This window comes from Lichenostomus cassidix, chromosome 1 (genome assembly GCF_008360975.1).
Source record: "Lichenostomus cassidix isolate B80296 chromosome 1, HeHo_3.0, whole genome shotgun sequence".
NCBI lineage: Eukaryota > Metazoa > Chordata > Aves > Passeriformes > Meliphagidae > Lichenostomus > Lichenostomus cassidix.
The window spans coordinates 82,187,974-82,210,289 of record NC_139479.1 but is presented as its reverse complement, the minus strand read 5'-3'; the positions used below and the strand labels follow the sequence as shown (position 1 = coordinate 82,210,289).

General features: G+C 37.5%; 1 protein-coding gene across 6 annotated transcripts in view; it reads left to right on the top strand.

The window, feature by feature from the left end:
• Nucleotides 1–21,027, top strand: part of SYTL2 (synaptotagmin like 2) — a 52,074-nt gene extending 31,047 nt beyond the window's left edge. For 2 of the 6 annotated variants that reach the window (XM_085065910.1, XM_085065899.1), the window contains exons 7-21: nucleotides 61–160; nucleotides 1,198–2,079; nucleotides 2,685–6,725; nucleotides 8,276–8,377; nucleotides 9,348–9,401; nucleotides 10,905–10,952; nucleotides 12,086–12,180; nucleotides 13,796–13,915; nucleotides 14,968–15,137; nucleotides 15,758–15,860; nucleotides 16,280–16,450; nucleotides 16,801–16,879; nucleotides 17,798–17,897; nucleotides 18,650–18,855; nucleotides 19,810–21,027. In XM_085065910.1, coding sequence (XP_084922036.1) covers nucleotides 61–160; nucleotides 1,198–2,079; nucleotides 2,685–6,725; nucleotides 8,276–8,377; nucleotides 9,348–9,401; nucleotides 10,905–10,952; nucleotides 12,086–12,180; nucleotides 13,796–13,915; nucleotides 14,968–15,137; nucleotides 15,758–15,860; nucleotides 16,280–16,450; nucleotides 16,801–16,879; nucleotides 17,798–17,897; nucleotides 18,650–18,855; nucleotides 19,810–19,955 — 6,417 coding nt within the window. In that variant the 3' untranslated portion in view covers nucleotides 19,956–21,027. The remainder of the gene's footprint in view (nucleotides 1–60; nucleotides 161–1,197; nucleotides 2,080–2,684; nucleotides 6,726–8,275; nucleotides 8,378–9,347; nucleotides 9,402–10,904; nucleotides 10,953–12,085; nucleotides 12,181–13,795; nucleotides 13,916–14,967; nucleotides 15,138–15,757; nucleotides 15,861–16,279; nucleotides 16,451–16,800; nucleotides 16,880–17,797; nucleotides 17,898–18,649; nucleotides 18,856–19,809) is intronic. The other 4 variants (XM_085065928.1, XM_085065937.1, XM_085065946.1 and 1 more) reach the window with 4 other exon arrangements.
• The last annotated feature ends 1,289 nt before the right edge of the window (nucleotides 21,028–22,316 follow it).

The window sequence follows — 22,316 nt, the reverse complement described above, 5'->3', positions numbered from 1 at the left end:
TGTGAAGACTGTATTGATGTAAGAATTTGACTGCAACAGTAATGTTTGTTCCCTTTTTAGCAAAGGAGAAATCCATTTAATTCCATTGCATCAGATGATGACTTAAACAGTGGGGAATCAGAAAACAGACCTGCCATTGCACCTCAGCTGTCAAAGAATGGTAAATGTACTCATTTAGCAGATGACTGTGAATTTCCTGTAGGTTTATATGGAAATTGTTTTTACTTTCATTGCTTCTTTCTGAAAGAGGTGAAAACCTTTTTTGTGTTAACTACTGGGAGTTATCAACTAGTTTATTTCAAACCTCATCTGAAACATGTGAATATACTCAGGAAATGGCTGTAGACATGAGTAAATGGATTTTACTTCCTTTCTTTTACTCACAGTTCTAGTCAGTATTATGCACTCCATCTGAGAAGGTTGTTTGTCCTGAACTGCTGATAAGAGGACAGTGAAGTTTCCTTGAATTTGGCATAGCTGTCTTTTTGACCTTCCAATCATTGCTGCTAATTAGCTTGACAGAAGCAGCCTAGCTCTTTGGTGTGTACTTTTGTCCTTTGTTTTCTTAGTCCTGTTTATTATCCTCCCTTTTCAGCTGTATTTTCTGCAAGCGAGTTAATGAGTGATGATATATTACAATACAGGCATTTGAAGTTGTAATTTAGAGTCATATGTGGATATTACTCTTCTGTCTCTGTTGTGAAGCATGCTAACAGGAAAAGGAAAGATTTGCATAGCAGGAATAAAAAAGCCTTCCTCTCCTTGCCAGGACACTATTTCTGCATTTGCCTTGTTCCATATGACTGTGGAAGTAGCCAGTTTCCCTTTTTGTAGGTTGCTGTTTATGTTCTGATGCTGAAGAGGTATATGTGTATTCAAAAGCTGCCCTTCCCTGAAAACTTTGTCCCTTGGAGGAATAATGCTGAGAAAAAATTTGGTGTGTGCTTTGTCTTCAGTATCATCAAATAGTTAATGTTTCTAAAATAAGAATTAACTCCAAGCTTTTAACTTGCTAAAAATTTCTATTACATAAAAATGAAATCAATGCCTGTATAGAATTTCTGGCCGTGTTTTTGCTGCAATTGTTTTTAATAATCCAGTATAATCAGTGCATGCTAGAGCTGCACTGTCATTTAAACCTTTCTGTTTATACTGGCAAATGTCACATAAACTCATGGGCTCTTCTATGTCTTCCAGAAATTCTGTTGCTCTCAGAAGAGAGCCCACCTAAATCAAACTTAACAAATGATGAAACAGAGAAACCTAAGAAGCCTTCTGCAGAACTTGCTGATGAATCACAGAAGGGACTAGTTAAGCGGCCTGTCCCAAAAGCTAGAAAATTAATTCACAAAGCAGCAGATTCTGGATCACAAAAAGAAGACTTTGTTCCCCAACCAACCAAGCAGACCGAGAGGATTAATGGCATTGGTGCTCCACCCAGGGGCATTCTGAAGCGCAGCTCAAGCTCAAGTTCCACTGACTCAGAAGTTCGTGTCAGTCAGATGTTAGATGTTCAGAAAAAGAATGGTCTTTCTACTGCAACTATTTTTGAAGGAGAAGGGGAGAAGAACACTCTTACGGAAGAAGCAGAAGACTCCATGCAAAATTCACTGGAAAAACTAAAACAAGTGAGGTTCTCATCTAGCCCAGGTAAAGGAAAAACTCTGCAAAGCCCAGAGCTACATCATGGTAAAGAAAGAGGAGAGCATGATTTGTTAAAACCTGACAAAAAAAAGAATAGTGGAAATTATGCTGTTCAATCAGATTCACTTGGGGATAAGCAAATTTCTGCTGCAAAACCTTTGGGAACCTATTCATCAGCTTTACAAATGAAAACAATAGATGGCTTGCAAGAAGACACATCTGCATCCAGCTCTTGTGACACTAACAGATCAGTCTTCCCAGTTAGTGAAAGCTTTCAGACAAAAACGGTTACTCCCAAGAAACTTGAAACCCTGGAGAAGACCTCCAGCAATATCCTGTCAAATAGCAATAATGAACGGAGTGTTGATGAGACATGTGAAAATAAATCCAACCAGATCTTGAGCCATGAATCAAAGTCACACAAAAACTTTACTGGTAAGAGACTAATAGGAGTGAAGAATGGAATGAGATGGGCTATAGCACATGTTCATTAATGTAGATCACTTGTATCCAGCAATTAACAACTAGGAAACAGAAGTAGTAGGAATGTGCCACATACTGCAGAATTAATCAATTTTTTTTATACCTCTATGATCTTCCACGGGTAATCTTATCAGAGCCTGTATAGGCACCTCTGTTTGTGGATGATATTTTACTGTAGTGCTATCAGTTGTCCTTGGGAGTAATTCAGTTGTGACTTAGGGATTTGCCTGTGGGACTAAACACAAATATGCTGGATTGTCATCCTCTGTGTGTGTGTGTCATGCCCAGCCTCCCTTCAATGTAGGCATTTCCTTTAAGAATGGGTTTAACTCATCTTTTCAGCTTGTACCCTCAAAAGCTATGATTCTAGTAGTAGTCTCAGAGCAGGAATTTTCTTCACTCTGTTGCCCATGGTGTAGTTCTTTCCAAAAACACAAGGAGAGAGAACTCTTTTTCCACTAACAGATTAAAAAAAATTCTGAGAATTTTCTAGATAGACCAAACATTTTTAGTCATGTGTCTGATTCATAATTCTGATAAGTTTGTTTACATTGTAGATGGACATCAACTTTCTGCTAGAACGGAATCACATGAGGTGCCCAACACCAATTCTTCAAGTCTTCAACAAGGTAAGCCTGATCTTGTTGAGGAGAGAGATGCTAAAACCACTTTCAAGCCTGGCAAACGTGCTGATGAACTCATGAAAGTGGACGATGAATCTGTATCCAAAGTTCTAGACTGGTTTCAAAGAAGTTCTAGTACTGAAGATGAAGAACTTGTATCAACGAGATCCCAAGGCAGGGAGCCCAGAGAGGAAGTGGACTTGTCAACAAGAACAGCAGCTCTTCCTACAGAACACAGTGTGCCTGGCATGCATGGAAAAACAGAAGATAGAGAAGAGTTACCATTTGGAAAGATTAAACAATGGAACAGTATTTCGTCTGCATCATTTACTTCAGAAAACATACAGCTGATGAAGGAGAGCAAGCCAAAGACAGGGGAAGCAAATGAGAAGCAAAATGATAAATTGCTAACTGAATTTGATTGTACAAGAGTTGAAGAAAAAGAACATGATCAAGAAATCAAACAACAAAATAAAAAATCAAATATCCTGGAACATCAAGAGCACAAGCTACCAGCTCAGAAATGGGAATCAGAGAAGGCAATGCAAGAAAAAAGAAGAATAAGGGAGATCAGAGCATTCTGGGAAAGGGATAAAACTATCCCCAGTCATGGAGAGAAAGAAGTTAGTATCAATGCTGATGCATCAGGTGGCCATGCATTGACAGGTCTTAGAGAAAGTGACAAAATAAAACAATCTGCACTATATCTACCTAATGCATTGTGTGATCAGAGCAAGAATACATTAAGAAATCCTGAACTAAGTTGTGCAAGCCAGGCTTCAAGAAACAAGAATCACAACTCTTTTGAGTTTGGACCAGGCCATGGAGCTGGAAAGCCAGAAGAAACACTTCGATCTGATGAAGTTCATGAACATACACAAGTCCCAAAAGCCAGTAACTTGCATCCCAGTGCTGGTGTCACTTCAGCTTCTTCAAAAAGGAAAGACAAAGATGAGAAAGAAACTCTTAAGGGAGAAGTCACTGCCTGTTCCCAACTGAAGCCCAAATTCCAAGTTTTGTCTTTAAAAGAAAAAATGAATGAAAAGTCCATGAATCAAATTTCAGATCCTTCACAGTTCCAGAGTTTGAGAAACTTCTGGGATAGTGGAGTTAAATTCCAGAATAGCATTGACAGGGAAGATGATACTTTGCCAAATAAAACTAGGTCAATAACCTGTGAAAGAAAATCAAAGGAAGATAAAAAAGGCAGAAACAATGTGGGCAAGCAAGAGCTAATTCAACAACAAACCCAAACATCTGAGAGAGCAAATACTCAGAAACTAGATTCTGTGGTATACAAAAAGTCTCTAGGATTTCCTACCCTAAAAGGTCTGAATGTGACACACACAAAAAATACAGACTCTCTCCAGCTGGACAGACAATCAATTATCTCAAAATCCCAGGGAAAGATGGGTCTTCCCGATCAAGATTGTAGAGAATGTTCAGAAAAAAGAATTGTTTCATCAAAAGATCATGTATCCTTGGAGCTCCAGTCACCTGGTGATAAAGATGCTTTAAAGGAGACAGTAGTAGGTGATACACTATATTTACCTAAAGAAGAAGGGGAGAACAAGACTACTCCTTTGGATAAAGAGGAAGTTACAGAGACTGTGGATAAAGTTGTTCTGCCTAAAGGTGAGCTTGATATCTTTAAATCATGTCTAAAAAAGTTAGAAAAGGAAGCCTCTGAGATGTCATGTAGCTTAAACCTCAAAGAAAACATTTTAAAAGGGACACTTTTTCACTCAAATCAGTGCAAGGTCTTTGAGAGAACAGGGGAAGACAGTCATGATATTTCTCCTGTTGATCAAGGAGAAGAAATAGACAAAAGTACAGGACAAGTGAATGTGCCATCAACAGATAAGCATGAGAACAAACAAAGTCTTGGAAAACTGTTTAGGGAATTTGAACCTTTGTATCCACAACCTCGGGTAGCAGACAAGGATGATAGTCATGAGGAGTCTGAGAGGCCTCAAGCTGGTTTGCAGAACCTTCCCAAAGAAACCTTTGAATCTCAACCTTTTGAATATAGAAGGGTAGAAATGAAAACACATGATGATACAAATAGTATATCACAAACTAACTGCAGTGTAAAATCAGCATGCCAAGAAGCTGCTGGTCAGCCTGAAGAGGTCCATGAGACCATAGAGAAGTCTGTAGCTGGATCCAAAGTCAATGGCTTGAGTTCAGCTCTAGAGAAGCTGCTGAAGGAGGCCTCTGAAACACCACCTCCTAAACCCAAACATGCTGACAGCACAGTACAAAACACTGCTGAGGTGCAAGTTAAAAGGACAGTGTATGAACGTGGTGGGGAGGTGCTGCAAGAAATCAGTGAGACCATAGAAAGGTCTGTTGCCCCATCCAGGACCAGTGGCTTGAGTTCTGCTTTAGAGAATCTGCTGAAGGAAGCCTCTGAAACACCACCTCCTAAACCCAGATGTGCTGACAGTACAGCTCAGAGGACTGCTGAGGTGGAAACTAAAGGCATGACTTATGAGCGTGGTGAAGAGGTGCAGCAGGAAATCAGTGAGACCATAGAAAAGTCTGTTGCCCCATCTAATGCCAGTGGTTTGAGTTCTGCTTTAGAGAGGCTGCTGAAGGAGGCTTCTGAAACACCCCCTCCTAAACCCAAACGTGCTGACAGCACAGTACAAAGGACTGCTGAGGTGCAAGTTAAAAGCATGACTTATGAGTGTGATGGAGGGCTGCTGCAGGAAATCTATGAGATAATAGAAAAGTCTGTTGCCCCATCTTCAGACAGTGGCTTGAGTTCTGCTTTAGAGAAACTGTTGAAGGAGGCCTCTGAAACACCCCCTCCTAAACCCAAACGTGCTGACAGCACAGTACCAAGAACTCTGGAATCAGAAGCTAAAAGCCTGACCTCTGAACATGAGGGAGAGGTATCTCAGGAAATCAGTGAGAGCATAGAAAAGTCAGTTGCCCCATCCAAGGTCAGTGGCTTGAGTTCTGCTTTAGACAGGCTGCTGAAGGAGGCCTCTGAAACACCCCCTCCTAAACCCAAACGTGCTGACAGCACAGTACAGGGGATTGCTGAGGTGAAAGCTAAGAGCACAGCCTATGAGTATGATGGAGAGCTGCTGCAGGGAATTGGTGAGACCACAGCAAGATCTGCACTGTCCAACACTGAATATAGAACGTCTGATGTTAATTTTCAGAATCTACCAAAAGAGGTCTCTGAAACACCAGCTTCTGTGCTAGAAAATATGGATAAGAAAATCCACAGTAAAATACAGACTAGTCTAAGTATACATGTTCCTCATCAACGAGAGAAAGATCACCCTCAAGAAATAGAAGAAACAATAGAAAAAACTTCTGTTTCAAATATCACAAAATTTGGTGAATTCAGTTGTTCTTTAGAAAAACTTCTTCAAGAAGCATCTGCAGTTTCATGTCCAGTATCCAAAGATTTATATAAGCAAGAAAAATCTGGGGATTATAAATTTGCCTCAGAAAAAGAGACTCTAGTCATGGCAAGATCACAGCCATGTAATGCTCTAAGTAGCTATGATACCCAAATGAAGATAGTTCTCAAAGGGGGAGCTCCAGAACAAAATGTTAAAGACTCAGTTAATGATCTTGCAGTAAATGAAATTGAAGCTTCTGGTCTTAAAAGAGATGGAGCTATTAACAAAATAGGAGAGAGAAACATGGTTCCAGTTGATCTTCTCTTGGAAGGCAAGACTAATATGGTTGCAATCAAACCATTTGAGAGAAATGAAAGCACATTCTTGGAGGCCTCTGAACAGAATTCAGAATTTCAAGCACCATTGAATTTCAGAATAACAAGCACACCACTTAAAGATGAGAGAAACACCCCCCAGCCAGAAGAAACTCAGTTCTGCCTAATGTCTCAGCATGTGAATAACAATGAAGAGGAAGGCGAGAACTTAAATTTGGGATCCAAGTTTTCAGATGAAAACTCTGATTCCCGCTCTGGAACCAGAAGTTCAACTCGTGAGCTATCTGATTTCTAAAATTCATGGTGCCTAGTTGTTAAACATGGCTACAATTTTTTTTTTTGTATCTAGCTTGAAATACATTGATGGAATATCTGTGTGATACTTTCTTAATTGAACAACTTAGGTACTTGCTTGGGAGGGGTGGGAAGAACTTAAGTTGTCTGATTGGAAAGTGTTTAACAGACATACAAATTTGGGTAAGCTTTTTTGGTAGGGATAGTTTAGCAGCATGAACCAATTCAGACTTTGTGATTTGCCCTTTTCTTATCCCATGTGACATTGCCTACAAATTAATAAATTTGTAACACTCAATCTAATAATCCTTTCAAATATACTGGATTAAAAGAGGAAAAAAATATCAGTGGCTGACTGCGTTCATTCTTCAGTTTGACTGGCTAATCTCCAGAGATAAATACTTATCAGTGGAATGTCTGGATATAAGGATAATATCAATACTCTGTGCTATTTAATTTAGCATTGCTGCCTGTTGTCCTGGAAAATGGGCATATAAATGGAGAAGTTTTTTTACTAGGATTCACATTATTTGGTCAAATGGCAGGTCTAGTCAGTGTATAGTGTATGATGGTCATCAGAGTTTTAAGGCAGAGGACACAGTTTAACCTTTTTAGGCTCATACTGAGAGACTGGAAATGTTTTGTTCACCTGGACAATCTGAGAAATATGTGAAGCTCCAGGGCCTGCCAACTTACACTTGAGCCTGTTTTGAAAGTGAGTTTCCAAAGAAAGTCAGTGAAAACTCAAAATAAATGAGGAAAAATCAAACATAATTTGGTTTCGCTCATAATTACAGACAGTAACACTGTAAGGTGTGATTGGTTGGTGGAGGGGGAGGAAAGTGAAATAGAGAGGAAAGAAAGTCTCAAAGATTTCTGAAGGAGCTAAGTCTGTCTTGATTCTACTTTTGCAGACAATTGCATAACTTCAGGGTTCCGAATACATCCACAGCTTGGTTTTTTGTTTTGTTGTTTTTTTGGTTTTGGGGTTTGGGGGGGTTGGTGGGTTTTTGTTTGTTTTTGGTTGGTTGGTTTTGTTTGATTTTGATTTTGTTGGGGTTTTTTTTCTTACTCAAGCATTGAAACAAAATTACTTTCACTGTGGAAAGAATATAACAGACAAATTTGCAGAAAGGGAAAATATTAAAATTTTCTTTTGTGCTGATTCATAAAAAGAGGGTTACAAAATAGCTACAATCTGAATTTATCCTATATTAATCTTTACCAATTAAGTGGAATAATTGCCCCAAGCCCTGTTATTAGTCAGTAAAGACAGATCTATACCTACACAGGGCAAATCAAGCCTTGTCTGCCTCTGCTGATGATTGAGGGTGTTTAGAGAGAAAAAATGGACACTTAAAATTAGATGTTTATTTTATTTTGCATTTATCTTGTATTTTCATTGAATGTTCACTGTCTTTGCTAACAGTCAAAATAGATTCTCGTGAGAAACCTGTGGTTGGTTCATCATTGACTTGTTTAAAGTAGCCTGTTTGTGTGTGCAGTGTTCATGTGTTTTGTCTCAATACAGGTTCTGAAGAAGAATTAAACCCTGTTTTGATGGCTTTGAAAAGGAGTGCAGATAGGAAAAAGCCTTCCAAAAGTCTAGAGGACATTCCATCAGCCACCTCAAGTGAGCACAGAGCTTGTGTGTGTCTCCCATGACCCCCAGTTTGGCTTAAATGTGTTCCTGCTGGTCTTCCATACAGCTTTGCCAAGTCCTGGCTTTGTCTTTGTTTCTCAATAAGCTGTATGGAGGTTGCACTTTGGAACCAGGTTCTTTTCTCATATAGTTTAATTTTCAGTTTGTTGTGTTAATTTTGAAACAAGGCTGGTCTGTGACACAAACATCTTCCAGAAATGCACTGGGTTGATCAGTGATTAACTGTTTCCTGGATAATTTTTCAATTGTGAAAATATTGGCAATTATCCAAAACAGTAATGAGCAACTACTGTCATTGCCTCCTGGCTGTAGGCTTGGGTTGAATTAGTAGACAGTGAGAGCATGAAAAACGCAGTTTAGAATGGTTCACCTGTGTATTCTAGCAGTAAATATATCAAACTCACTTTAAGAGAATACAGTGAGATAATATACTCAAAATTAATTCCTGGCTTCCCTCAGTAGCCTCCTTGGTTTTCTTTTTATTATTATTATTATTATTATTATTCCTGTTTCCCTTCACCCTGCCCCTGAGTGTTTTCTTGCTTATCATGTCTAATGGGGAAAACACAGACTGAACTTACATTGTAAACTGGAGCATGGAGATGTAGATTTTGAAATATGGTGGCAGTTGTTGGAAAATTGTTCTTCTGATACTACTTATGCTTCTGCATGCTTCTAACCAGTTTCTAGATTTTAGGTGTGCACTAACATCATTGCAACAACACACTGATAGGAACTGTGTCACCATGAGGCCCCTGCTTGGATGTAGGCTTTGAGGTTGTGTGTGAAGTAAAAGCATCTCGGGAATTTAACTGTTCCCATAGCTCTGCTGGTTTGTTTGTGGTTTTGGTACTCATTATTTTTAATTCTGTGATTATCACTACTATCCATTTTATACTGAATAACAAAGTTTCTAACTGTGTTATTTTTTCCTGCACAGATAAAGAAAAAGTAAATAAACCAAATGAAGAATTAGTTCTTAGTGCTGAAGATGGTAAATATCTTTTGTGTCTGCATGACAGTTTGTTGCTTTTTCAGTGGCTTCTGTTTGCTAGTGAAGACTTTTTTTTTTAACCAAGAATTATATTGTGCTTTTAGATTTGTTTAACCTCAGCATGGCTGGAAAGCTTTTGTAGAATTCTGTTGTGGTGTTTATTCTTAATGAAACTATTTACATCCTCCTATATCTGTAGAAACTCTGCCACTTATCAGTGTATTCTTTAGGCCTTCAGTCATTCAGCCTGTGAGTTACTGAAATCATAAGGGAGCTTTGAACACAAGCTCAGCTGAAAGAAATTGGCCTAAGTAAATATTGACTTGATATGTTTATCTGTTGCATTCTAAGATGCAAGATGACTTTTGCTTGTGCAAAACACCATTCAGAATACTTCAGTTGAAAAGGAACCCCTGTTAAAATACTTGCCTTAGTCCTATAAAGTAGCATTATTCTAAGCAATAGATGAGCTTGTAGATCAGCTGCTACTGATATCATCAGTCCATTAGTGCATTACAGATGTGTTCCTGTTAAATTTTTCTATATACCTTTAGAAATTCCAAATCTAGGAAAAATAAAAAGCAAACCTCCTCCAAGAACATGTCAAAATGAACAGAATTTAAAAACATCAAATAAATACCTTGAATATGGTAGAAAGTAACATGCAATTTATTTCCTGCATTGGAGAACTACAGTTTTAAAAGAACAATTGTATGCAGTTGCATTTTTTTATTTCATGGTTTAGATACAGTTTAAAGCATTTTGCATGCCAGTGGCCCATAGTATCAATAGGACAATCATAGCCTATTAGGATACATACAACATCCAGTAAAATAACAATATTTAAGCACCATCCTGCACTGTACTTTCAGATGGAGACCCCTACTGGAAACATGTTTGGCATTCATTATGAATGTGTAGAGACTAACCTGAAAAGAGTAGAGGGAATTTGAGTTAAATTTATTAAGAGTGAAGTTATGAAAAAATGACACACAGCCAAATTGATAGCTGTACAGACAGAATAAGGCAAGTTTTCTTGAAAAGACTGATTTGTTTAGCTTTTTCCCTCATATTACGCTCACATTTTGTCATGATCCAGGTCCTCATAGGAAAAGAGCAATGCAAAACACAGAAACAGAATCATAGAGTTGTTTAGGTTGGAGAAAACCTTTAGGATCATCAAATCCAACCATTAACCCAGTAGGGGCAAGTTCACCTTTAAGCCATGTCCCCAGTTCTGCATTTATATTTGCATAAACAGAAATACTCCATAATGCACCAAAATGAAACCTAAAAGACCTAATACCCATACAGGCCTAATACGTAAACCACTACTAACTATTAGAAGGAAAACAACCCCACAAAGTTTATGGGGTCTGGAGAAGGGGAAAAAAAACCTAACAAACCACACCCCAAAAAAGTCCCACATATAAAGTATATTGATGCTATTTATAACCTTACAAAACTGTGCTGCCGAGTGACTGTTAATACTGCACTGAGCAGGTCTGAAACATGATCAGCATCAAGAGAGGACTGAAAATGCAACAGGAAGTGAGTAATAGGATTCTTCCAACAGATACTGGAGAGACTTCTCCTCTGCTATCTTAACTAATATATTAAAAATACTTTTTCATTTAACAACTAACAAGTTATGCATCTGGACTAGATACTCAGTGGGGAAACTTCATCTAATTGCATACTGACAATAACTGATATGTTGAGCACTAGTTGAGCTTTGACAGCAAAGCTTTGCAAAAGTTTCACTCACCTTGCAAACAATCCCACTGTGTGCAGTGTTTCATTTCATGCGATAAATAGATGCCCCTGTACCTGGCTGTTTGTTGCCAAATAATTTTTTGTCATATGTCATTGGTGCATCTCACAATGTGTGTCCAGTTCATCTTTGTGTATCATTAAATATAAGTGAGGCTAGAGCATGGAAAATTCTGAGGAACCTGAGCTTACTGCAAGCCTAGCTTGTGCAATTAAATTTTGCACAGTGAAAGAGCACAGAAGTGAATTTGGTAGAGGTATGCAAGTATGAAAGAGACAGAGTGGAAAAAAGTGCATCATTAATAAGATATGCATCTTGTAATTAAGTAGGAGTACTTGCAGCTTCCTTGTCCAGGTCTAGAATTTGGTTGATTTACACCAATTTGCCTACTGGAGTTAAATTGAAGAAATAAAAGAACAGAGTTTGGGTTGTATGTTAACATCTTACTAAGAATCTTACGATGATTCTAATGTCAGTGATGATATGGTTTGTGATAAGTGTGCTTAGCCTTGTTCTAGGAAGAAAATCTAGAAGGTAATCTGCAATGTTTTCTTTATCACTTTTGATCAGAATTCGCTTGTAGCACCCAGGCTTGAACATCATGTCGAGCAACATTTCTGGTCCTGTCAAAGTTTGTTGGTTGCTGTTATAGAAGATGCTGAAGTAGATTGTCCTTCCTAATGATAACTTCTCAGAGTCCTGTGGGGGGGAAAAACCCCGTGCATCCAAGCTAGTTTTGCATGTGCATGTATTTCATCCCAAGTGGACTTGTTTTGTTTGTTTGGGTTTGTTTGTTTTGTTTTTGTTTTTCCATCCCAAGTGGTTTGTTTGTAACCATGTCCTGTTACACAATCTCACTGTTCTGATGTATGAACATGTTTTAGAAGCCGTCTGAACTACTGCTTTTCAGTTTCCACAGTGTCTTCACAGCCTGATAAACTGTTTTCCAACCCTGAAAAACTCAAAGGATTGAGCAAGTCAGTACCATCATTCCTACAGGAAGAGGTAAGCTCCATCTCTGAAATATTAGAGTTTCAGGTACCTAATCATTAACGATGTGCAAGCAAAATTTCAGAATTCCCAACAAAATTTCAGAATTCCCAAGCCATCCTTGATTATTGTTATTATCATCCTCACGGTGTGAACCTTGGAATAAGCTCTGAGGCCATATTTAGATCTCCTAAAACGACATTGAAGTTTGAAAGTGATAAGTAATTTGCACTGTCTGGTCTATGATACCCATCATTCTCTATCACAGAAAGGTTTGGTTTGGAAGGCACCTTAAAAACCACTTAGTTCCAACCCCCTTACCATTGGCAGGGACACCTTCCACTAGACCAGGGTGCTCATGGCCCCATCCAACCTAGCCTTGAACACTTCCAGGGATGGGACAGCCATAACTTCTATGTGTCAGTGTCTCACCACCCTCACAGTAAAGAACTTCTTGCTAGTATCTTATCTAAACCTGTCATCAGTTACTTTAAAGCCATTCCCCCTTTTCTACTCACTATATATCCTTCACCTATGAGAGGATTTAGGGTTTTTTTGTCTTTCAACGAGTCCATGCAACCACAGTGATTTTTCACACTGCTTAACTGTTACTTCACTCCCTGGATTGATTTTGTGCAGTCCAAAATAGCACTCTCCAAAGCCATTTTCTCCCAAAAAGCCTTGCCCTAACTAGGCTGGACATCAGTCAGTCTTTACCTTTGATCTCTGAACTGAGGAACAATCCTGGTCTGCTTTTATGTAGCAATATAGACAAAACCAGATTTTGTAAGCAATTTGAAAATGTCTTTATATGCTAAAAGTTTTTATAAATAACTGGTTTTTTTAATGTGTGTGGAAATTGTTGTTTACTAATCTTGTATCTGTTATTAGAAGATCTATGACATCAGTTCAAAACTGTTTGAAGGAGCAGGGAGACCTTGTAAATTGTTCCTGGGTGGAATACAACGGGGAGATGAAGTTTTCCGTAACAGCTTGCGTAGGAAGGCAAATAGGGGAAGGGAATCAATTCTTTAGCACAGAGATAGCACTGAGATAGAATGGGGTTGTGAGTACATAACCTGATAATGACCAAGGAAACAAAAGCTGCAATTCCCTCATGGAAAAGCAAAACCCTGCTTGCAAGAAAGACTTTGTGAAAACCATTTGCTGTATTCAGTTCTGTTCTGTGAATGTTACCTTCCAGCCAGCTGCCCTCAAGACAGAGGCACAGAACTGACAGCATTTACTATAAAATGGAAAGGACTGGTAAAAGAACTGAGCATTATCAGTTCATGCATGAGACAGCGACACAGAGAAGTTGAGTTTAATTGTCCCAATAAACTTAACTTTGTACTTTTTCATTGCTGCTTGAGATTTAAAATAGACAAACAACCCCCTGCTGCTTAAAAAAAATGCCATTGTAGGCTGTTCATCAGAAAAATTCCTTTCAACTTTAAATGCATGACCTAATTCAAGAAATATTATTCATGTTGCACTACAAGGGAATTTAAATTCAGGCTTCCACTGAGTCTCAATCTACATTTAAATTCTGTTTGTTTGGTTTTGATTTTTTTTTAAATTGTGGCTATAAAGAACGTACACAGACTTTCTTTCTGTGATGTTTTTGTAGAGTGATGACAGAGAGACAGATACAGCATCAGAAAGCAGTTATTCCTTTGGCAGAATCAAGAAGAGTCCCAGCTCTCTAACCAATCTTAGCAGCTCTTCTGGCATGGCCTCCTTATCCTCTGTATGTAAACCAAAGCATTATTTTAATGGCACTTTGCTTTTGCTAATTTCTCCAATATTGTTTTGGCTCTCTTCTAATTCATCTTATCTTTCTTCCCTTGCCATCTCTGTCTCCTTCTTTCCATCTCTGGTATATGAACATAACAATTCCTTGCATGAAATTGACTGAAGGAAACAAAATAAAATTAAATAAATTTCAGCTTTTTTTTTCTAGCAGTATATTGGAGGTTATTCAGAGTTCTGAACAAAGAAATGGATTTTACCCTAAGAACTTATGTTTGTAGTTGAAAATGAGGAACAAACTTATATAGAAACTTTTATATAGGTTATATAATTCTATGTAACTTACATAGACATTTATATAGAACAAACTTTTAGAAAGGGGAGAGAGACAAGTGAAACAAGAATATATTGTTGGTATATCAGGTGTGTAATTGAGGCAGTCAACTAGCTAACCAAAAAATCACTGATTTATGTGGACTTTGAGTAAGGAAAAGCAGAATTTTGGGGAAGGATGTTGAGATAGAGAAAGATGTGTGTATAGATATTTTTTCTTTCTCTGTATGTAGCATTTAATTTTCAGTGTTTTATTTAGTTACATATTAGGTGCATAATTCAGCCCTATAGACTTTGTCTACTAATCTTTTTGTTGGTATTTTAAGAAGGTTTGTTGTCCTAAACTGTTAGGCTTTGCTTTCTGCAAGGAAGATCAGCTGAGGAGATTTATGAGTAATATTTCAAGGATCTGATCAGAGGCAATCTCCAGATTGAAAGCATCCTATAATTTAATTTCCTCTATCTCAGTGCAGTAAACCCATTCAATTTTTTGGTGAGAAATTTGGCCTAACACCTTTGATTTCCAAATACCTTTCTTTCATTAATCTGCTTGCTGAGAAGCTTTTATAATAGTCTATATTGCATTTTATTATTACATCTAAAGAGGCATAGTTAATTTCTCTACTGTCTGAATCCTGAGCACAACTTCTACCCTAATCTTGAAGTATCTGGCGAAATGCAATGTCTGGAAAATGTCTCTCCTCTTGTACGATGCAGGTGAGCGGCAGCCTAATGAGCATCTATAGTGCAGACTTTGGCAATGTTGATGTGAAGGGGAACATTCAGTTTGCCATTGATTATGTAGAACAGCTGAATGAGCTCCACATCTTTATTTGCCAGTGTAAAGACTTGGCAGTAGCAGATGTTAAACGACAGCGTTCAGACCCGTAAGTACAAAGAATGTATTTATTTTCTCATGGAAGTTTTTAACGTGGAAATGAAAACTGCTGGGGTTTTTCAATCTCTCTAACCTAATAGAGTAAACCCCCAAAAAATAGAAGAAGAGGCTATAATGTGCTTTTTGGTGGTTTTTTTTTTTTTTTTTTTTTTTTTTACTCTGATTGAATATAGTATTGCCATTATAAATTGGTGTATATATATTAACGCAGGAAATCCAATCATTTAAGAATATTAAATTCTCTTTTAAAATGCCACTTTTCAGATGGTAAATCCTGCTTTGAAATGTTTTCGGTAGAATTAGCACCTATAAGTATGGTATTTGGGGCTGCTATGATTATATATTCTGTATTTTTGTGTGCTGAGGAGACATTTCAACAGATTTTCCCCTGCAGAAGGACATTATAATGAAGTGATGATGTCACACTTCTCCACTGCTCTTCCATTTCTTAAACATACAAGCTGAATAACATAATGTCTACTTAAGTGTATTTCTTTTACTTTGTAAGCAAATACTTGAGTGTTTTGGGAGATGAAGTTGGAGAGGGTCTGGGTTTTTTTGTTTTTTGGGTTTTTTTTTAAACTCTTAACAATCCTGTCTAAATTTTAGGTATGTAAAGACCTACCTGCTTCCAGAGAAATACAGATTGGGCAAACGGAAGACCTCTGTCAAAAAGAAAACTTTTAATCCAGTCTATAATGAAATACTACGGGTATTTATCAAACTATTACTAGATATTTTATGCTGTATGCGTGATGTGTGAGGAATTTCAACTTTTAGACACAGATCTAGATTGGACTCAAGACATTAGCATGAGAGGGATTGATCTGCAGAGCTGCCCATGCCCTTCCATTGATAGCATAACTCTGCAGTGATCTCTGGATTGAGATCACTGGTTCTTTTATAGTTCTTGTAAACAAACACAAGCCATGTATGAGCTTAAGATGATAGAAATAAAAAGTAAACATTTAGGGTTTATTGTGGTTTATTTGTTCACTTTCTGAAATGCAGAAGTGGGCAGTTAGGGATATATAAACCCAGATACTCTTTTTCTAACCTTATCACTTCCAGACACAGCACTGGTAAAAATTCAACTTGTTTTAATTCTTTTTCCTTAATTCTTCCTGGCAGTATAAAATCGACAAGGATCTCCTAAAGAATCAAAGCCTCAATATCTCTGTCTGGCACAATGATACCTTTGGGAGGAATAGCTTCCTTGGTGAAGTGGAGTTGGATTTAGGAACTTGGGACTGGAATGATCCATCCAACAAGCAAATCAACTGGTTTCCTCTCAAGCCAAGGGTAGGTTTGCTGTTTTGTGTTTTCTGCTATGTAAGTGCAAAACCAAGTCATTATTTAGGCTTGGTCTTGTGTGCTCTGTGGGTTTTGTGCTGATTATAATCATAAAGACTTATACCTTGGTAAATGGAAAATACAATTCTGAGATGTCTTTTAGTATAGCTAGCTATTATAGTAGGAAAAACTTTCTCACAGTCTAAGGAGTAGGAATTTCAAAGTATTTCTCATTATGTCATATTGCTGCAACAGAAATCTGAAGGCACTTTTTAACCAAATATGAAGTAAACCTGAGAATATGGAGCAAGTGCAGCACCACTTTAATATCAGACATTTGGTTTAATTTTTTATTTCAGACTTCAGCAGTAACTCTTAATTTAGAAAACAGAGGGGAGATGAAACTAGCCCTCCAGTATGTCCCACATCCCATTGGAGGTAAGCATTGCAGCTTTTCTTGGGTTCATCAAGCCTTTGTTTTTGGTTTGGTTTTTTTTTAATTTAAAAAAAAAGCTTGTTGATTGTTTGCCATTTACTTCAGACAGCTGCTTTTAATATAAAAGTAGATTTTCTGTTTTCTTTCTAAAGATTAAGTCACCCTGGTTGGAAATACAGTTAAGAACCCTAAAGACCATTTTGAGATCTTTTGTTTTTAATGTTACTGATGAAGAAATGACCTCATTGTTATAATCTAAGATTTGCAATGCAATCTGCATGTGCAACAAAATTCTGTTTTCTCAATAATTTTAGAGATTACAAATCATCAGGCAGGTGCCATGATGTGCTAAATAAACAATGACAACATACTGAATTTCAAGCAATACTAGATGTCAAGCAATACTAGGAAGTTGCAGCAAGTATTTAGAATGCAGAAGTTTATAGCAGTCTGATCAGTTTGGTTTAATCTTGTCTGGCAACAGATAATGGACCAATCTGAGAGTGAAGCCAGGTCAGGTCTTTAATCTAGACAGTCAGTCAATAAGAATCAAATACAATAAGAGTATAAAGGAGCTTTTTTGAAAGTACAAGCAACAATAAATGGTAACATCACATAGGCTGATGGCAAGCTGATCTGTTTATCTAAGAGTCTTTGAAAGAGAAGACTGGTAGCATGTATTTGCTTATTGTAACAGAAGAAAGTCAATGTAGGAATGCAGACATGATGTGATCTTGCATCCCATCTTTGATGGGATGAAGACTTCAGCTTCCAGAGTACAGAGAGCAATGTTGAATTAAGATGTGAGATAGCAAGTCTAGGCTGAATATCACCTCCACAGATGGGCAAGAACTGCTGCATCAGAGAAAATACCTTTAAAAGGTATCTGCTTAAGCAGATGTTTTGTTTTATTTTTACAGGAAAGAAGACTCTATCTACTGGTGAAGTCCACATCTGGGTGAAGGAGTGCCATAACCTTCCCCTTCTGAGAGGCAATAGGCTCAACTCTTTTATTAAGTGGTAAGAATTGTATTTGAAATCATCAAACCTGGCAGTCTAATAATGCTACCTTTGTGCTTTCTAATTGTATCTTCTTTTTTCACACTCATATTAAAAAAAACACTCAATTACTTTCTGATTCTCCTTTACTGTGGTGCAAATTGTCCTGCAGGGTTTACAACTTTCAGATGCTACGTATGTACCCCCAAGTAAAACTTACTTGGAGAGCTTCCTGTGTCATCACTACACTTGGTTTTGTCTCTCAGTCAGTTGTTGGAAGGACTAGTCAAATTCTTCTGGCTTTTATCTACATTTAAGCAAAGCATGTTTGTGCAAGAATATGGTTTTAGCTTAGCAAATTGTGGGAGGAGACAGAAATGTGAAACATAGTTGTATTTCTTTCCCCTTCCTTTCCACACACAGACTAAAAATGTGAAGATACAAAAATAACAAGATGGTTGGGGAAATCCCTGGCAGCAGCAAAATGTTTCAGTGTCCTCAGTGATAACACAGCAAATAAACTCACTTGTGCCTCTTCCCCACCTGACTTGCCCATCCACTCTCTGAAGCCCAAGGGTGGATACCTGCTGCCAGTACTTCCTGTCAGGGACTGAGATTATGACCCTTCACTCCATCTCTGTAAAGCACCTTGTCTTCAGTCATATTTCAGCATGCAAAGCACAGTGTTAATGAGCAGCTCTTGCCTTTTCAGTATGTTTAATGCAGGCTGTGCTGTGCAAGTGCAAACTGACAGTGCTTTTTCTCTCTTGAAGTACCATTCTTCCAGACACCAGCAGAAAAAGTCGCCAGAAAACAAGGACAGTTGCAAAAACTGCAAACCCAGTATTCAACCACACCATGGTCTATGATGGCTTTAGACCAGAAGATTTAAAAGAAGCCTGCATAGAACTGACAGTCTGGGATCACAACAAACTAGCAAACCACTTTCTGGGAGGCCTCCGGATAGGCCTTGGAACAGGTACTGGACAGCTACCACATTAATACATAATTTACAAAATAGTATTTCCTTTTTTTTTTCTATTTCTTCTCTTTCAGTCTTTGTTTTCTGTTTACTGAAGAGTTTCACTCAGTAATGTACCTATTCTCCAGAACAGATCCTGAAATGTAGATATGTGTTTGGATGGTTAGGATGACTGACAAGGAGAAATACTAGAAACAAACCTTTGTCTGGCCATCCATTGCACCTGGTACTCTTTCAAGCACATGAATATGCTATTCCTGCATCTAAAAACTGATAATGTCTTACAAACTTACTCATACAAAAAAAAGTGTAAAGACAGCATAGGTTGGAAATAAAAGGATAGATCAGGAATGCAGGATAAGATGTGAAGATATTAAATTGGAAAATTATAAATACAAACAAGTTTTTAGCATAAGGGCAATAAAAATGTGCAGATTTAATAGCAGGAAAAGCACAAAATTCATCTATTTGTACCTTTCATCTGATCTGAGGGGAGGATGTCTTCTCAAGAAATACAATGCAAAAATTATGTTTCACAAATTAACTTCTTGCATGATTCACCAGAATAACCTAAATTGCAAATTAGAATAGTAAATCTCAATCTGAATTTTAGAGTATCCAAGGTTGCGTTTATGCAAACTTGTATCCTGTTTTGTTGTTAAACCTTCTCAGATGTATGGGAAATTGACATCTTTTTCCTTGGGATAGTGACAAAAAGACCAAGGATAAAAAAGAAAAAAATCTGGAGAAAGCTGATGAAATTTGTGTGAAACTGTTGTTAATTGTATTTGACAGAATTGCTCAAGAGTAAAAAAGTGGAACTGGATCTCCAAAGCACTAGGTCAGCTATCTGAGGAGGCGTAAGCATTTTAGAGCAGGCAAATTTGATTGTCTGTACTTAACTCTGCAGCATATTAAGTAATTTTTCTCTTAAAACTGACATTTTTCTAGGCAAAAGCTATGGAACTACAGTAGACTGGATGGATTCTACTTCAGATGAAACTGCCCTTTGGGAGAAGATGATGAACTCTCCAAACACCTGGGTAGAAGATACACTACCTCTCAGGATGCTTATGGTTGCAAAATTGACAAAATAAGGTGTCTTTGTAATTGTTGGTATCAAAAAGAAACCTTGGGAATGAAATTGAAAGTGTGGGTGTGAAACTTGGAAGAGGAACACAGCAGCTTTTTTGACAGTTTCTGCTCTATTACTGTTCCGGTTTTGTGCTGTCAAATGTCACTTTGTATTGCAAACTAAACATCTGCTTGCAGGTCATTATGTAAATTTAAGTGATTTCTGAATTTCTTATTCATTGAAAACAACTTCAAGAAAGAAGGTGCTTACAGAGCTTGGTGTTAGAGGTAGCTGTGATACGTGGGTGACTGTGTTGTCTACCTGAAGCATTGCTGATCCCTTAAATGATGCAAATAACCAGCAGAAATATACAAGCAAGTCAACTGTTTCTGTACATTGCTAGGATTGTTCATGAAGTCTTACTGATAAGACAGCAACATTAGTGTTAAAGCTCATTAGTATATGTTTTTATCCTTGTTATGCCATGTTAGCTCTCACCAGCATGGAATATGGCCATGAGGAATGTAGTTTTTTGGAAGTTCCTCTATTTGTAATTGTACATTTCTAGGACATGAAAGTTACTTCCCTAATGAAAGAAGCATGACATGAAGTAGTACTGTCAATGTCCTATTCTACAAGGTGCAGAGGACTTAGTTCCAATGTGCTGTAAAAAATCAGGGTTATAAAATGTTGGCTTTATATATGTGTTAATCATCTTGCTAGCCTACAATACTTAGTCTTAAAGGCTGAAGATGTAAAGGTGAAACTTTTTTATTCCTGTGCCACTCAAAAGGATCTAAATGTGCCAATTTTAGTGATGACAAGTATGTTGGGTATTTATTCTCCAAAGTGCACTTGTTTCTACCTGTAACATTAGCTTGGTTTTTTTCAAGTGACTTACTTACCTGTGCTTCAGTGCCACCGTTAGGAGGCTGGTGGGACTGTGGAGTGACTTGGCTTAGATTTGAGGCGTAGGAAATAAGACTGGAGTTTGTAACTTGAAGGAATGCATGCTACAAATAGGTAAATACATAAAATACAAAATATATTCATTTTGTTTGTTTTTTAAATAAAAGTGGACTATTAAAATTAAATAGGAATTCTATCTTTATTAAATGCCAGTGGTTTACGCTTGTCATTCAGCATGCAATGTAACAAAATGCAGATAGAAAACATTTTTGAAAATAAATGCACACTTATTTACTCTAGTAAGTCTAAAACCTGGTAAAATCTTTACTTCAGTTAGAGGGGAGAAGGGAGCTCTTCACAGCTCCAACTCAATTGCTTGATTTAATCACAGACATTTAAATGCTACTTGGTATTTATTATACCCTATGAATAGAAATAAAGGTAAGATGCTATTCAACCTGCTGGGGAACCCAGTTTCTCCGTCATAAACCAGACACTCTGTGGAGTTTACAAATGACAAAAGCAGTTGCCAGTCTTTGATATCTTACTGCTTCAGGTGTTTTTTGAGAGACTGTCAATTGCTACAGCTTCCACTTTGCCAGACATGTACAAAACACTTTTTGACTAGGGAACATGTGCACATGACATTTCAGAATAATGTATTTTTACCAAAATGGTACAGCAGCTGCTTTGATTCTACATTCTTGAAGAGCCACTCCTGAAAGGATGGTGATTCTAAAAAAAGAAGAGGCACCTAATTTATTTGTATTCACTGCCTATATGAATTAATTCTTCACCTGAAAACATAGGTTGCTGTGAACATGACCTACAGTTTCATAGGGTTAAGGTTTTTTGCAGCTGTATTTCTTGTGAAGTTCAAATATATTGCTAAGTCAAAACAGGTTTGGGTTCAGCTGTAGGGATGGGATCTTAAAACTCCAGATTTGCAGGCAAATGTCATGTAATCTGCTGTGTTCTATACAAAATTGTAATACTTAAACTTCACTGCTATCAACATAAAATACTTGGTTTGTGATAATCTCCTTGTCTTCTGATAAGTAGAAAACATTCTGTTTCTTGCTATTTTTTCAACCCTCCTAGAGACCGACACAGAATTTTTTTGGTATCTCAAAAGACTCTGCGTACCATTACACCAATAGCCCAAACCTCAAATTTTGAAATGCTACCTGAACAGGAATGCAAGGTTTACTTGCACATTGCACTTGTAATTAACTAGTTTGATTAGCTAATGACTCATAAGTACTGTGTACTCATCTAGGTTAACCAAGAAACTGAGCCAAGTAACAAAAACTGTCCCTTAAGTACAAAAATTCCTCCCCAGTTTTTAATACCTTTATTTCCATAGTGTACAGAATTCCCAACTTCAGTAATATGATAATAGATAGAGAAATGCAAGTTGGGAAGTTGATTATCAAGACAAAAAGTTTCAAGAAACTTGTCAGTTTGCTCTCAA